This window comes from Gymnodraco acuticeps, unplaced genomic scaffold (assembly GCF_902827175.1).
Source record: "Gymnodraco acuticeps unplaced genomic scaffold, fGymAcu1.1, whole genome shotgun sequence".
Classification (NCBI taxonomy): domain Eukaryota; kingdom Metazoa; phylum Chordata; class Actinopteri; order Perciformes; family Bathydraconidae; genus Gymnodraco; species Gymnodraco acuticeps.
The window spans coordinates 1,311,406-1,329,144 of record NW_022990346.1 but is presented as its reverse complement, the minus strand read 5'-3'; the positions used below and the strand labels follow the sequence as shown (position 1 = coordinate 1,329,144).

Here is a 17,739-nt window from a genome sequence, read left to right as displayed (position 1 = left end):
ACAGATTTACTTTTTCTTTATGGATATTTTACTAATCATTCCCCTTTTAAACTGTGTTCTTGTGTTACTGTCCAATAGTATTTCATACCCGTTTTTCATGTATTCTCTCTTTAACAACTATAATGATCATATAAAGGTATTCCTCGAAAATACTTACATAAATGGTGACCAAACCGTTTGAGACCCACTGAGATAACTTAACCTACACTAAAGTGAACTATCTAAACACTGAGAGAGTCCTTACCTCACTGAGCTGACGTTATAAGATCCTCTCAGTCTGACAGGAGAGGACTCTCCTCCACCTTGGTGTAGAAACAGCCCTTTATATCCGTTAGCATAGCTAGCTAACCAGATGCTAACAACATTCCACGTTACCACTCGCGCACTCACAAAATGCGCTCGTGCCACACAGAGCCGAGCTTGAATGAAACACAGAGACCCATGTACTTGTACTGTACTGTATATCATATTATTTTCGATGGCTTTACTGTATAATCAGTATAACAGATGGACAGATCGCCACTGGGCTTTCATCTAAACACACAGCCACGTAATGATAATAAAAAAAAGGTCGGGGGTCATTGGTCAAGCAACACACCAATCAGAGAGCAGCAGCACACCTCAGGCTGTGTTTTATATTTGTATTCTTTATTTCTGATGTATTTCACACAAAAAACCTTTAGTAGAAACGTTTTCACTTATATGATTAAAAAAAAGAAAAAAACGGCAAAGTGGCAAGGCTTGCCAACCCTGCGTTGGGGGGGCACAGTGACTCATTTGGGGGGGGCATGGCCCGCGAATGACCCCCCATGAAGCCGACCCTGCATGAGAGGCATCAATGATTTTATTTAGTTTAAGAGGCATGTCATGTTTCTCGTTCAAGGTTATATAAACAGTATTTATTCCACCATCTGTTTATTAGCATAAAACGGTCAAACATGGAAACTTCAAATGCAAGTGTAACAGGGTCCAGGAACCATTTACCAAATATCAGTCTGGTTTTGTAATACATTCATTTGGGGAAAACAAACATAAAAAGTGTTAATTAAGATTTGTTATATTAGCACACATTCCACTATGGGAGTTTCCAAACTGCCAAAGCCGGCTGACCCGGCTTTCCTCAGACACTCCAGGTGTTCACACTATTTATCAAAATTTCCCTCTGCACAGTTTCTCTCACATATTCACTTGCACAGTAATTTACACCTCTTTCTAAAACAACTTTCTGTGTTTCAGTGTGAGAACTGCAATGACAGGGACCTCATGTTTATCCTGCGCCCAAGGTCACACATTTCCAGTCAGTGACCTTGATCTCTGCACACAGCTCATAGTAATCGTGCTTACAATACTCCACATGTAAGGATGCCACTTACATTGAGATGATAATCTCAGGTGAAATATGTATTCAAGCCTCATCAATCTTCTCTTTAACCATCTCATCCTACAGGAGTGATGAAGTCGCCACATGGAAATTCAGATATGAGACACTCGCTGCACAGCCTGCAGCAAAGCATATACATAAACCTTCAAAAGCCTCCTCCACAGTGGGGGGAGACTGATATTATCGAGTCAAGCCTGAATCCAGTCATTTTCCTTTGAGGGAGTTAAGGTGAAGTGTGTGTAAAATGTTTTAGAGAGGGAGAGGCAAGTAATTTGGAGATCTCGTTGAATTACAACAGAGGAGCGTTCACCCTTGAGGAATCTCAGGTCGTCCTTGTGGAAGGAAGGCTACCCATCACACACAATCCCCGGCCCCCCACTCCTCCCGCATCCATTTCTCCTCCTTCCTCCTATAAAAACCCCTTTCCATCCTCCCTCCCTCCCTCCCCCTGCGCTTGCAGATCACCGTATTGGTCGATGGGATGGAGCGACTGCGCTCCAGCGAGCGGTTAGCGCATTATCATGCGTTTGGCCGGTCCGTGTGTGGGATGCTGTGCAAGTCTGCTGCATAAAAGTGGACAGGTGGAGCGCCTTGTTGAGTGGGGAATTTTAAGAAAACGCCCAAACATTGTGAGATTACCTGATGTGTTATGAGCCATCACTACTGAGCTCTGCATCTGCAGACGTGCAAGGTTCTCCCCCCTCCCGCTGTAATATTTATGTCAAAACGGAGGCAAATTATTCTGGTCACGTTTTTGGCTGACAGCCGGCTGTCCTGAAGATCTCTAGAGTGAATCGGGGTCCAGTGTTGGAGATAGCGCAGCGCACCGACACCTGCAGTAGGATGTAAAGGGAATTCCCACTCAGCAAACTGGTAAGTTTAACACTCGACTAAACACTTCCTCTTATAACACTAATATTTAAATGTCAGGAAAAAATCGTCATGATTTTGATAATGTGTTTAAAAATACAATATATGATAAAATATGTGGAACAGTTGAAATAAAAGGGATCATAATGGATACAGTATTCTGCAAACAATCTCTTGCAAAATGAAACAAATGGTGGGCTGTCTCGTGGAGGGACAGGACAGTCCAAACCTGTTATGATTCCGGACTCGAGGCGACAATAACAAAACACCTCATTGCCAGACATGCACTTATGAGGGGCCTCAAACAGCCTCGGGACATGTCACCGGTTGATTTTAATCCTTTGGCTTTTCGGATTTAAGGTGATTTCCCGTGGGACAAAAAAAATCCTCTGACCATTTGTCTTTTTCGTGCTTGTGCAGCAAAAATCAGACAATGCATATCCCGGAGATAAATCACATCTCATGTATAAAAGTCTCCCATTTTCTTTAGGACCTAAATGGATTGTTGATGTGCTTTATACAATGCGCCACGCTTGCACGAAGGTGTCCCGTTTAAGAGCAATGGCTCATTTTAAAAATGTGTTTTGACATTTAAGCCTTTAATAAGATAACATCACACTGCACGTGATTAGTTGGTCTTAAACTGGCATATCTCTGAAGACCATAATTCAAAGGATTGTTAAAAGGGAATCTGTGCATTGTTTTACTCTAATATGAAGATGACCAAAGAACAGTCAAAAAGTGGGGATTCAAAATTCCTGTCTTGAAAATGTTAAATCTGAAATATGGTTATCACAGGTTATCAGTGGTCTCATAGCTGTCTTTGCACATTGAGAGCACATTGTTTCATCCTTTAAAATAAATGGTATTGGTTTTAAAATGTACAAATTCTGATGGTTTTTGTAATGCAGCACTGTCTGTGTTTTAATATGAAGCAGTACATCTTGTAGATGAGATGTAAAATGGGAACATGTGTGGTTGGAAGGTGGTAGAGTATGGCTTTCTCCCTGCTAAACACTAAAGTAACATATTCTCTAGTAAATGTAACAGCGATATTGAATTGAATGTCCAACTGCTGCATGGTTGCCTTATTGACAGTGCTTTCGACCATTAAGACAATTAAATGTCTTACTTCAACAGGGTTTTTCCCATTTTTTAACATTACTTTTCAGTTCCCACTCACTGTTCTCCCTTACTCCACACATTACATTGTCTCACATTATTGTTTTCCCACTTACACATACTTAAAACATCTCTAATTCATTGTATCGTCTTGCAACACCTATTGCCAATACAAATGGCAACATTATATTTACTTTTAACTAGGATTGAAATACTGATGCAGATCTAATTATGTAATTTGCGAACAACAGGCAGTTTATCAAGACTTTTTAAATTAAAGAAATACTATCATCGGCAGGAATTAGGCCTATCTTTGTTGGACACATTGAACATACATTAAATGTGGGGGATGCAACTAAAAGGGCATTATTGGTAACATGACCATATTTTATTCTCTTCTCAATCTCATCAAACAATCAGTCTTCTGAACTGACAGTAGTTAATTGGCTCATCTTCATGATAAATAGCCAACCTTTTTTGATAAGACTGAGCACAAACATGCCGTTTAAGGCCATCTTCTGTTTGATGTTTTCTGGATCGGTGTGTTTGTGCATGATTTTGTGTGTATGTGTGTTTCCTTCTCTTCCATTTAGAATCTCAAAGGGATAATTGTTTTAACGTTTTCCCATTTCCATTCACTCTCGTAGTTGCAGCCTGTGTGTTTGCTTTGCATGTGGGTCATTGTGTGTTTGCGTCTGTGCGTGTATTTATAGAGAAGCTTTGATGCTGCTGGTGGGGAAATATTCCACCACACGCGTCACTCTCCAGCAAGATGCCGCAGCTTAGTTGAGTAAGTATATTCATATATTTTCTCAACTAAGGGAAATCATATATCAGTCTTATTTTGTGTCAGCACGATGAGCAAAGGAGTACTTTACCTCTGATGTTATAAGTCTTATTTACCTTTCATATAACAGTGCTGAAAAGGAGATGGTCAAAGTTTTGCTGAGGTTATTATTGGATGACGTTGAGGGAAAAACAAAGATTTATGTAAGAGGTGCTCTATTCTCATAACGGGCTCTCACATAGTTTCTGTTTTTGTTGAGTTGCTCTGAATACAACTAAATGGCTTAGAGGTTAGATTAGAACTTGTAAACAATTATAATGATACGTTGATGTAAAGAACCAAACAGCTACACTGCTGATTCACACTTAATTTAAACTGAGAATTTATTATTTTTCACTAAAAGGCTTATATCACAATATATATTGAAAGGACCCCCCAATGTTCAAATATTCCTTAAAACTGAAAATTAGCTGAAACACATATGAGCTATTTAAGTCCAGGGGTTGATCAGTTCATACAAATTAATTAAAGTACCATTGGCTTCAACAGCAGCCACATACATTTTTAAAGCAGTTACTTTGAAAAACAAAAGAAACAAAAGAGTACGTCTGACTAAATTGTTCTGCTGACTCAACAGGGACCACATTAACTGAGAAAAGTTCATCTGCAGGAGAACAAATATTTGAAATCAATACAGTATTCCTGCGAGCCTTTCTGCATATTTGTATATTTTTAATTGTCGTCTGATGTCCTACTTTGCATTCTAGATGAGTGCATTAAAGTATACCAGAATTCACTTAATAGTTGATCCTCATTTTACTGACAATTCAATTTTTTTTTTAATTGTATCTTGATAAAAAACATGGCCGATGTTAAATGAGCGTGTGCAAAATGGTACTACGGTAACTACAAACAAAGCCTCCAGCAACAGGCTTTTATAGCAGCAGCATTAAAGGACAGATGGAATATTTTTCTGATTTAGAACAATATTCTGACTGGATTGGTTGAATCCTTTTTTAATTGTTCTAGTTGATTCAAGCCATAATAACAAGCTGTCAAACCTCCGGACTACAACAACAGATGTTGGTTCATGTGTTTTGACAACATAAGTAAAAACACAACACCACTTACTCTGCATTTATTATTCACCGCTGAGGTTAGTCATCCTTTCTTGTCATCATGTTCACCGTGAAGCTAAAAGCATGCTGCACTTTATACCCTTACCTAATTCCGTAAATAATAATGTTCCTCAAAGTGCGTGAGTGCAGGGAACCAAAGAGGTGAAGCAGATCTTAGCACCTTATAGGACAAAAGCAGAAGCAGGAGGATGGTGAAAAAGTGAGACGCACAAAGAGCAAATAGAGAGAAGAGATGGACCGATAAATCATTAGAGGAGCCGAGTGGAGTGACCAGAGAGAAAATAGACTACCAAGAGGAGGGAGACAGAGGCAACATGGACCATACAAAATATTTTATATATCACTGTGGCCACCTCAACAGAAATACAGCTGTTCACGCTTTTCATTTCTCATATAAAATTGGCTTATATGTTCATGCTGAATTACTTGGAAGTGGACAAACAGACATTAAGGTGTATCTGAAAATTACATTAAATTGACTCCATCAAGTATTTAGAATGCACCTCATGTTCTTTGGCCCTCCTGGTTTTCTTATTAAACTTCTTCATGAAGAAATAGAAACTGATTATGTTAGGCCTCTGCAGTGATGTTCTCTGCGCTTGGCCAATGATGTCTGCAGGAGATACATGACATGTATTGGGCTCTAATTGCCTTATGGAGTGGACAAGCTTAATCAATTTAAACCATCTTTATTTTTCTAGTATCCCATCAGTTCCACTTACATCTTTGCTCTTATTGCATTGCCTTTAAATTCATATTTCCCTGACCTATTCAACTGCTTTCCAACTCTCTAAAGCCTGTCTATGGACGCTGGACGCTGAGCAAGCTTCAGCTAGCTGTAAAGAATGATTGGTGGCACAGTTTGATTGAAATCAAGCCCAAAGTGAAGAAGAAGAATGCAAAATTCCTGATTTGTTGTTTCACTGCAATTTGTTAGCACACCATTAGCGCTATAGAGCAATGTTTTTATTGGTGAGCCCCGGTTTGGTCTTTAATCACCAACGGTTGCTTCTGTGCTTCTGTTGATATGCAAGTGTCTGTAATGTGCCAAGAAACATAGCAAATAACCTTTTGGGAAGGGAAGAAGAAAAGTGCTGGAAAGTAAACAATGATATAACAGCGCAGATGGAGAAAATAAATTGCCGAAGTTTTATGAGAAAGGAAATGCATTCAACATGTTTGTTAGACCTGCAGGATACAAACAATGCATTTCAGTAAATAGGTAAAAACGGTATTCCAGAGGGCACCTTTAATAATAAAATGTATTCCTCTTTCAATATGGTAAAAGAAAATAAATCAAGGTAACTGCACACTTTTTCTCCACTGCATATACCAAATGTATTGTCTCATTTGGTCAAATAAACTGTCACAGCAACCTAAAGTGAGAGCTTTGACAATACATTTGATGCATGTAAAATATATAAAATCAAATTGTTTGCAGACTATTTTAAAATTTAGATTTAGTATGTGGTTCTTAAAATTCCCTTTCTATGTAAGTCAAGATATAAACCTGAACTTTATAACGCTGAGTTTTTATTATGACGTAACTTTATTTCATGGGTTTATTGGTGGATTGCACCGTAACACATAATGAGATGGATTTGTGTTTTCCTGGCTAAACAGGAACAGCGTTGGACCTTTTTTCCCCAAATGAACACAGCTGGCTGCACCACTCTAGCCATTTGACGCCTGCATTCGGACAGTCCATTAACTCCTGATTACAATGGCTTTTGACATAGAGAGATTAAGAGAGAATTTGCTATTCATATCGAATCACTTCAGAACACATAAGGAATGTACTAATAATTACTGATATAATAGTAATATAATGAACGCTTTTATATCTGTCCTACGTATTCTCATTTTCTCTTACCTTCATTATGCCTAATCATTGCTATTCTGTTGGAAGGGCCATGAGAAAAGCTGTCCAAAGCACTGATTTACGTAACGTTCTCCACTTGCTCTGGCTCACTTTTTACTTCATTTCGCTAGCTTTCACACTTGATTTTGATTTCCTCTTGTTTTGAAGAACTGTGATTGCATGGTAGCCTTGATTAGTACTTAACGATGGGTGATGCTTTTAATAGCAAAATTACAGGCTTAGGGTATCATAGCTGGATATAGGATACCAAGGAGTGTCTTTAATGAATGTGTGGAGCCAAATGAAATCCATCGAACACGCTGTCAAGTGATAATGATGCCTCGCACCCTGGAAAGAACTGTTCCTACAGTTTACAGGCTGTGATAATTAACCGGGATACAAAGTGGCTGGACATACTGTATGATATTTATTTTATCTGCAAGGTCTCTGATGTGCTGACAGCAATGTGTGAGTGGCTACTTGCACTTTAATATTCAAAATCACATAATAGTCAGTCTGGACGATCTGGTGGGATTACACATGGATATTGCATGGTATTAAAGCAAAGAGCTATGTGCTGGGTGTAAGATGGATGAGGAGGCAAGGCGAGGCAGCACAACCGGGACTATTCAAAAGAGAGATGGATCGTGGTAGAGAGCAGGGAACAAACATTCCCCTCCAGCGAGCACACAACTCAACATCCATCTGCACACCCCTAAGCCTCCCTCCCATCCATCACTCCCTCACTGCACCTAGCCCCCGTTTTCATCTTACCTCCCGTTACCCCCATCCCTTTTCTATCTTACTGGTCTCAGGCACAAGTGTGGATGGGATTCAGCAGTTTCTTAAGCACACAAGATGTCATTCACCTCAGATGGCAATCCATCTTCTGCTATATCTGCAGGGAGCGTGAACAGAGACGTGGGCTGGTGGTGGGTGGCTGTGTGGGCGGATGGCAATTAGCCGTGCATTGTTGACTACATGGTGTGCTTGTGTGTCTTCAACCAGCTTTGCAAGAGTTATGATAACACCTTTTTAAATTGTACAGTGTTAAGTGTTGCTAAGCCTCGCATAAGAAGTAACACATACACCTGTAAGAAACACAATACTATGTTTGTTCCACTTTCAAACTGCTTGTCACCTGAAGTTCCTGGAGTTGTCCTGATCAGAAACACATGGGATAGGGTGAGATGCTGTTGCTCACACTGAGCCGGTTGTGTTGTTGGCCTGTCCAGGCTGGTTTGTTGGGAGCCTGCCAGGGATGCTGCTGCCCAGCTGGTGGCTGCTTGCTGTTTGCTGCTGGATGAATCGAGTGGGAAAATTAAGCCTTTGATCGATTGTCTCACTGCGGACATTAGGAATACCTCAGACAGCCATGAGTCAGCGTGCTGCATGCGATATCATCCCGATTTCTGTCGTTTCCCACTTGTTCTTCTTCACTCACCTGTCTCTCTCATATTGTTTCCCTTTTCTTCCCTAAATGTCAACTCTGGGTGTCTGTCCCATAGAATCAAAGAGCAAAGGCTTTCTTCTAGTTTCCCCATTTTGTACTGACATTTTAGATTGACCAAAGAAGAGCCGGATAACCATTTTTCCTTGAATAGCCGCCTCAATAAACCATAAGAGTGCATCTATAGTTCAATACAATGATGCCCTCTTGTAAACATAGTTTCTTGTTATCTGAACAACCAGGCACTGCTTACTACCAGAGCATTTTATTTTTCCAATATAAGAAAAAAAAAGAAAAAAAAAAGACACTTCTACTTTGGTTATTGTTGTGCTCATGTAAACAGCACTGACGATCGCAATCCCTGAGGTGGAAGCTAGCTCAGAGCCTCATGGAAGAGATGGATCTTTTCCAACTGCTGAATATAAACCACAGTAGCAGGTATAATGATTGCAAATAAGAAGTCCGGCAAAAAAGGGACGGACTAGACTTACTTAGAACAATCCATTGTGCTCTATTAAACAGACTTTTCTGATAACATAAGATAGCTGAAATCTCATTTTATCAAGGTCTGATCTGCTTTATGTCATTCTTAAGTGCTCATGCTTCCTTTTCAAGCTATTATACTTATTGTCTAACTTACAGCAATACTAAGGGGGTTACATCATAATAATCACAACATGATGATGATTTATAATAGGAAGAGATTGTCTAATGTGGAGAGTTACACCCTCAGACATAGGCAAACTTAGCATAATGTTTATAGAGAGCACAGGCATTGATTACATTTGAAGAATTAGCATACTGAAGTTCCACATGCAGATTGCAGAGGACTGAGGTGAAAATAGGAGCGTGTCCTTAGTGCTTGTGCTGAATCAGCACTTTTAAGGAGCTGGCTGACACCCTGGCATGCAGTAGCACAACGGACAGTATGACACAAAAGGACAGATTTATTAAACGTTTTCTGACACATTTCAGAAATCCCTGTGTGTGTTTTGTGTGTGTGTTGTTTATCAGACGGATGCATTGGCCTGGAAGTACAGTTGTCATATGAGGTTAATCTTGTGTGAAATAGGTGAAGTGTGCCTACCAATTGGCATAGGATCATAGAAGTGACAAGTGTATTTACAAGTCCATGCTGTTTGTGATTGCCATTTTGTGGGGAACATTCTCTGGCTCTGGAAAGCAGGTGTGCAGGTGTATTCAAACAAAATCTACAAAAGAGCTTCTTTGAATGAAAATGAGAGCCATTATACATATAATAGTATATTAATTTAGAGAAACACAATGCCTGATTTAACAAGGGACAAAGAATGGTGGATTGAATTCATCTTGGCTTCCAGCGAGCTGCTGCAGCACTACAGTATGTTGATTTTACCCTTTTGATTTAACTGTTGCAGTATTTTGATGCAGTTATCTTGGGAGTCCATGGGCATATCAACTGTATTTCAGCTTTGCTCCTAGACTCTAAAATACACAATGCTGGACTGTGTCCATCCTATTCCTGTGACATATTGTCTGAATGTAGTAATGTTGTGTGTTTGGTTGTTTCACCAATACATACCCTACAATTATGCAAAGTTAATAAAATGCCTTACACTTTATTGTTTTAGACACCGTCTGGTCTACTGTTTGTCTTTGATTTGTGAAGAAGTCATTGAGCCTCTGGCAAAAAATGTGATGTCAGGAGAAAAAGCTAAAAAGAGGGATAGCTTAGAGCGTTTGCAAAATTAATTAAGCAAAAAAAATAGAAAAGAGAGAGACTAAACTTCTGAGTCTGACAACAGGATCCTGAGCACTTACCCTCTGAAATTGTGAACAGGGGTTGACAACCTGTCATCTACTACCCGGCAACATCTATAATACCTCAGAGAGCAGGCTGACTTGGAAACTGCCAGTTATTTGTTGTGGTTTTTGGAGAAAGCATAGAACACACAGTGATTGAGAGATTTGATGAAGTCAGATCTGTAGATGTCAGTTTCTTTTTAGTTTTCAAACTGAACAAATCCGACACAATATTTAGCTTTCAATACATGATTGCAAATTATGCGTTTGATTGATGACTGTGGAGAGGGCGTGTGGGTTTAACCGAACCAATTTAAGACTCTCTAACTGAATTGATGCCAGCCTCTATGACAATCACTCACAGAACTCAACAGAGCTTAGGCTTTCAAAAAATGTAGCTTCACATCTGTTTGTCTTGATGATTGCAAAGCTGTCAGACAACTTAAGACTATTTGGATTTGAATGCATGTTTGTTTGGGTCATATATAACATGTGTTGTAGTACATAGTACATACCCTAAGCTAGCTCTGCCTCTTCCCTTCTCTCTGACTTGTCAATCACACGCTTGAGTCATGGGGTGGAAGTTTCACCTTGTTTCAAGCTGTTTTCTGTTGCCACAATTCATTCAACAGGTTAAAACAAGCATGCAATCACTCAAATTCCCTTATGGTCTCTCTCGAAAACTAGACCCACGTAACAATGAGATTTCCTGTATAAGTAGAGTTGACAAACAGAGAATATACTGCAATGAGTTCTCAAGACCAACAAATGTGAACAACTAATCTGCAGCCTCAGATGAACCCATCAAGTATTTACAATTTTCCCTGAAAGACATCAACACTGATTGTGCTCATTAGAAAAACACCCCAAAGTTCACCACCCTTTCTTCACATTTGAGTTGTCTTCTTCTCTCTCTCCTTGTTAATACTAGAATATTGTGGCTGTTCCTGCCCGCAGGTTAGAGTCACAGCTGTTCATTCTAAGGGCTTATGACATTTTGTTTTTCCCTGAAACTACATGCTAACTCAGACTTATTTTTTCTATTGTTTTGTTGGTGGCCCTTTGTTTCTCCAGTTTATCAAACAGTACTGAGTATCTATTATCACAGGACTGATTTTGGCTCATTGTTTCTCTTAGCCAGAGTAACATAAATGATTCTTGTTGAAAGCGATTCAGCTCTTTTCACCAGTACACAATCATCCCTTGTAATTAAGTGCAGAACGATTAAAAGAAGCGCATGATTACCTTTGTTTGTATGTGACTGATTCAAATCAGTGACTGCAGAATACCATTTCATTTTGTCAGAAAAGTGCCCCTGTTTTGCTTTCACATCATTTCAAAAATAAGATCAGAGTAGATTTTTGTTGTATATCACTGAATGTTTTAGAATGTTTATTTTATTGTACTTATGTGTGAGCACAATTAGCTTCTTCTCCTAACATTAATTTACTGAAGTGCTTCACACACATGCCACAAACACACTCACATTGGATGAAACTCATTGCTTTGTCAATACAGTATTGACATGTGTGTTTGCTGTAAGTGATTGACTGTCAAACATATGTGTGTCTGCATGTTTGGTCCTTGATTCTCTGTAGTACCTTCATGTCCACCATTTTGCACAAAGACTGTAAACACAATTGTATATTCTTTTACGAGTCTTTATCTCAGAACACAGGGTGGATTTAGTTTTAACTCCCATTACCATGTCTTTGTATAAGCCCAATTCTCATTGTTGGTTAAACATTTTTTTGCCTGTTTTTTTGAATATTTAATACTACAAATACTGGAGTAATATTTAAACATACTATATTTGTTTATTTAAGCCCTGTAGGCCATGATACTGTGGCCTGTGTAAATTGATTACAACAACTACGACAAACTAATTTGCTCTCAATAAATGTATGCATAACTTAAAATGAGACCACAGGTAGCGTACCCTTGAGTTGAGGAGATAGGGAGTCTGTTTTGGGGCAGCCTTGCCTCAGGCTAAATTGGCAGATCGATGATGCTTTAAATCAATGTTCCAGCAATACCACAAACCCCATGGAACCCATTAGTGAATTAAGATAGACCACTGTTTCACGCTGGGTCCTGTTCTGCCTGCAGGTCCTTTCCACATGACAAATGGGGGGGGGGGAACTGTGAAATAAAACAAAGGGAAAAGGGCAAATGAGAGGGTGAGAACAAGCTGTGGGAGAGAAAATGTTGACAGGAAAGGCCGAGGTCAACGCTGCCTGTAAGGACACACCTGTAGCTTTTGTTGCAGAGATGACATTTTTTTTCTCTATCTATAAAGAAAAAGTCTCATATCCCACCAACCAATGCTTCATGATTCCTTCTGAAAAGAGCATCCAGTGAACCCTGAATAACATGCTCTACATGCAAAGTAGTCTGTGTCAGCCAATAAACTGGAAAGGGAACAGAGTAGGAAGAGATGTGAGTGATGTATAAGAGCAGATGAGACAGAGTGGGTGTGGAGAGAGAATGCCAGGGGAGCCGGTCTTTCTCTGATAGCATTGTTTATGTGCCACTGTCTGTGCATCATTGATCCATTTGTCTTCATTACTTCTCCCTGTGAGAACTATTAACTGCTGCCACCCTCAGTTGGGGTCCTGCAATGTTGACATGCACTGCACGGCCTCTCTACCAGCCCACAATTGTCCCTGCCACCTCTCCTCTTTGAGATAGACGCTGACAGTTTTATCCTGATTGTGGGAGAAAAAATTGCATTTATTGAATTAGGACAGGCATTCATTGTCTTCACAAGGTACTTTGTTGATAAAGGATCAGGTACGGGTATCTTACTACTATAGACAACGTGTAGTGTGTAACTGCCATCTTAGCGGTACCAGTGTAGTTGGTTTCTATATGTTTCCACATGCCTTATTATGCATGCTTTATTCTGACCCATATAATATATGTTGCATAATAATGAGTCAAACATCCACCCACTCCTCATGAGAAGCATAGTTTCATTTTTCTTTCAGAGTATTTAGCACACTATATGAACTGTAAGCACAGGCAGGAAATAAATCCCTGTTGGTTTGTTAAAATGTGTAGTTAGTTCAGGCCAAATGGTGAGTCCCTGCCTAATGCACTCATACTTGCAAATGTCCCCCAAGAGACTTTGTGCTCCAGATCTTGTCTGAACTGTTAGCATTGTCTATGCAAAGCATGTTGTTGTCGTCGTCTAACTGCCTGAGCCCAGTGAGACATGGTGGGTCATCAGCAGCAGCTTGAACCCCACGACTCTAATCGCATGCCAAGATCACTTTCACCACGTTGTGTCAACTCATAGCTTCTCTCCACTTGTGAAATATCACAAGTTTGACTTGTACTTGCTGTACAGTGTTATTTTTGAGTAAATATGAGACAAGCTGTCTAATAACTGCTTGATATTTCTCTGTCCTCTGTCTGACTTTCTACTCCTCGTTTTTTTTCACAGAATCAACCACAGATCTGGCCATCATCCTCATCACTGTCTCGTTTGAGCCAGAAGAAAAAGAAAGACGAGCATGGTCTGGTGTGGGGGCCGGTGTTGCTATGCTTGAGGGAGTGCTGTGGCGTCAATGGAGACCGAAGGCTATCGTGACCTCCTGGAGACCAGCGATGGTCAGGGGGTAGGCCTGCTGGATGGAGGGGGTGAGGTGGGGGTGGAGGAGGGCTGGAGCACGCCCTACCCCCTGGGCTTCCAGGTGTCTTTGACCACTGTGCTGCTGCTGGAGCTGGTGTTGGGCTTCAGCAGTAACCTGACAGTACTTGTGCTCTACTGTGCTCAGTCCAACCTGGTGGATTCAGTCAGCAACCTTGTCACAGTCAACCTCCACGTTCTGGACATACTTGTATGTCTGTTGTGTCTGCCACTGACTGTGGCTGTGATCCTGCTACCAGCCAATGAAAGTGGAGTCGGCAGCCTGGCCACGCTGTGCTGCTTTCACGAAGCCTGTGTCACGTTCACCAGTGTGGCCACAGCAGTCAATGTGCTGGTGATCAGTTTGGACCGATACGACATCTCAGTGCGTCCAGCCAGTCGCCTGCTGACCCCAAGGCGTGCAGCTCTGCTCCTGGCAGCCGTATGGGCCGTTTCCCTTGCTGTCTTCTTCCTGCCCTTCCTTGAGGGGAATTTCTTCTCTTCGTTGGTTGAGGACAGTGAGGATGAGGAGCCAAAAGGGCAGAACAATGTCTCTGAGTTCACCACTAGATTGACCAACATGTTTTCCTCAATCTCTCCTTCCTCCATCTCTCCTTCTTCCATCTCACCTTCCTCCATATCTCCTTCCTCTTTTCCATCAACACGTCCTTCTTCCCCTTCACACCACCTGACTCCAGAATGGCAGAATAGGACATTACTGTGCGTCGGAGGGCAGGGGTATTATACAGGACTGGCTATGTATTACCACTTGTTACTCCAAGTGCCATGCTTCTTCATCGCTGTGGCTGTCATGTTATTTACCTACTCAAGGATCCTGCGGGCCCTCAACATTCGCATAGGCTCCCATATGATGAGGGGTAAGCGGGCAAAAGACTCCACCTGCAGAATACGCTGCAGAAGGCGTAGAAAGAAGGACCTGAGTCTACCAACCGAGGTAGTGTCCTCCAACCAGAACAAGAACCAAACCAATCCAAACACTCCTACACCAACATCGCCCCCACCACTCCCCTCCATGCTCCAGGGGATTTCTGACAGTGGAGCAACAGTCACTACTGTCAGTACTGCTGCCACCACCCCCATCGCCACTACACCGGCCAGTCTTGCTTCTCCACCTCCAGCTTCAGCCTCATCCCAGCCCCATGCCAACTCACCACTGCCTGCCTCCACCATGGGTGTACAGGCCTCGGTTTCTGCCATCATCGCCTTGAGGCGGGCAGTGCGTAGACACAGGGACCGTCGAGAACGCCAACGTCGCGTCCTTAAAATGTCCCTACTCATCATATCCAGCTTCATGGGCTGCTGGGCCCCTCTGTCCGCAGTCAACATCCTGATCCTGTGCATGGGACCCAGCGACAGCCTGGTGCGGCTGCGCCTCTGCTTCTTAGCGATGGCTTATGGAACCACTATTTTTCATCCTCTGCTCTACGCTTTTACCAGGCAAAAGCTGCGCAAGGCCCTAAAAACACGTGTAAAGAAAAAGGTAGTTTCCCTTCTGCAGGTGGACCCGGCTCCCAGCGGGGGGACAGTTATTCACAATTCCTGGGTGGAAGGTGGAGGCCAGAGGAAGAATCGCAAGCCACGAGGGGAGGCCAGTGAATGTACTGACCGATGCCTCACAGAGGCAGTGAGGGAATAAGTGTGTGTGTGTGTGTGTGTGTGTGTGTGTGTGTGTGTGTGTGTGTGTGTGTGTGTGTGTGTGTGTGTGTGTGTGTGTGTGTGTGTGTGTGTGTGTGTGTGTGTGTCCAATTTACTAGGGATGGTTTGTGTGTATATTCATGAGAAATTCCAGTTAGTTTACAAAGGTCAGGATAAATCCCATGACCACTGGCTCCATGTATATGTGGAGACAGGTGAGCCCTATGCTCTTATTAGAGCCTGCTTTCTGCTCTACTTACAGAGGCCCTCATTAGTCCAGTTTCTGACTGACAACAAGGCCCATGTGTCTCCATGACTACACTGGTCAAGCATTTTGACAACTTCATAGTCCTGGCCAGTAAAACTAGTGAGCACACTACTTGTAGGATAATGGTTAGACTACAGCAAATGCATAAATTACTGTTTTGGCGTGCAATTTCAACATGCATGTGCATGTAAATATGCACATAGTAACAGGTATTCACACATACTCACACTTACACTGCACACTGATCTATATTCAGTCATAATCTGTGAAAGCACACCAATATCTACCTGCACAGATACTCTCAGTGAGATACATATTAATGGGAGTCTATATTTCTCTTTCTTTCCCTCATTTGTTCATGCCTTAATTGAGTTATTAATATATTCTTGTGGTGCTGAATGTCTTCTGTATGTTTACAAACATGAATTGGAGTGAAACTGTTTGCACATACTGTATATGGTATAGCAAATTAATTGCAGGTAAATACAAGCATTCAGATTCAAAGTTTACAAGCTCATATATAACTACCAGGAAACTGCAAAAAAAAATCTAATTTTGTTTCCAGTAACCACCATGTTTCAAAAAATGTGCGCCGTTTAAAGCTAAAAAGGCATGACTTTATTATTTTGTATTAAATAAACTTTAGGAGCAACAGTCATGATTGGTGAAAGCGAGGATGTGTGATTTTGCCTGCATGTATGCATGAGTGTTTGCGTGTGTGATGTATAACGAATAAATGAGCGTGTGTCTGTATATCTGTGCAATAATTAATAAAAGCAATGACCCCTAGGATGTGAACAAAGATAATATGAACACTGAACTGTTGGTTTTCTACTTAAGGTTTAGATTACTGGGGAAAGAGAGAAGAAAGGGGACTTTATCTTCGTGATATAAAACAAGAACACTTTGAGCAATTGTAACTACAGAGGCAACTGTAATCTTAATCAAATGTTATCAGTTCAGTTTTGAAGTAAATATCAAAGGGCCACATTTTTCTGAAAACTTAATTTAAACTGTCAATTGTAGTCACTGCAGGTAAACTAGCATCTTTTACAAGAGAAATCCCATTATGGGGCCAAAACACTTCCGACATGGGACATCTCCTCATGTTAGCTGTTTGTTTCTCTGGACTCACTGCTTTTTGAACAACACTTTGAACGACTGCAGAGGCAGAAAAGCCTCTCTGGACTGAGTCCTGGACATGTTACATGATATCCGTGTCTCTCTTTCTCCTCAGGGTTTCATGTCTCATTTTCCAATGGGCTGGACATAAAATAAGAAACCCGCCCTCTATCAGCTGTTGTATAAAGGGTGTTACAGAGTGTAAAGATTTATGTAAGTTAGTAGATAGAGTACACTTTCAATTTGTATTGGCTCTTGGAGAGTGTCTTTGGGATTTGGGCTATCTCCTTCATCCTCACCTCTTTTACACAATTTGTGAGCCAGACAGAAGACAATAATTATTGTGTATTCATGTACATTTTTCAGGGATGTAAATATTGAAGTGTCTGTTTTGGGTTTTAGTCAAAGAAAATTGTTTTTCATTTGGTCACAATCATCTGCCGGACAGAAAATCAGCCATTGTGATAAATTCTGAGTGAGTTGGAAAGCAACTGTAAAGAGAAGATACATGTAATTGTATGTGTGTTAATACTATATGTGTGTACACTGTACTGTACATTTATGACCATGTGTATAAAGAAATATTAGTATTGTATAACATTTATATTATGTGTTATTGTATAGAACAGAACACAATCTGTATTAAAAGATAATCTCTCTAAGAATG

General features: G+C 40.9%; 1 protein-coding gene across 1 annotated transcript; it reads left to right on the top strand.

Annotated features, from left to right (window-relative positions):
- Positions 1–1,775: 1,775 nt before the first annotated feature.
- On the top strand, positions 1,776–17,739 carry LOC117551017 (G-protein coupled receptor 22). The gene is made up of 2 exons (XM_034223671.1): positions 1,776–2,254; positions 13,841–17,739. The coding sequence occupies exon 2, from the start codon at positions 13,965–13,967 to the stop codon at positions 15,681–15,683; it is 1,719 nt and encodes a 572-aa protein (XP_034079562.1). The 5' UTR covers positions 1,776–2,254; positions 13,841–13,964; the 3' UTR covers positions 15,684–17,739.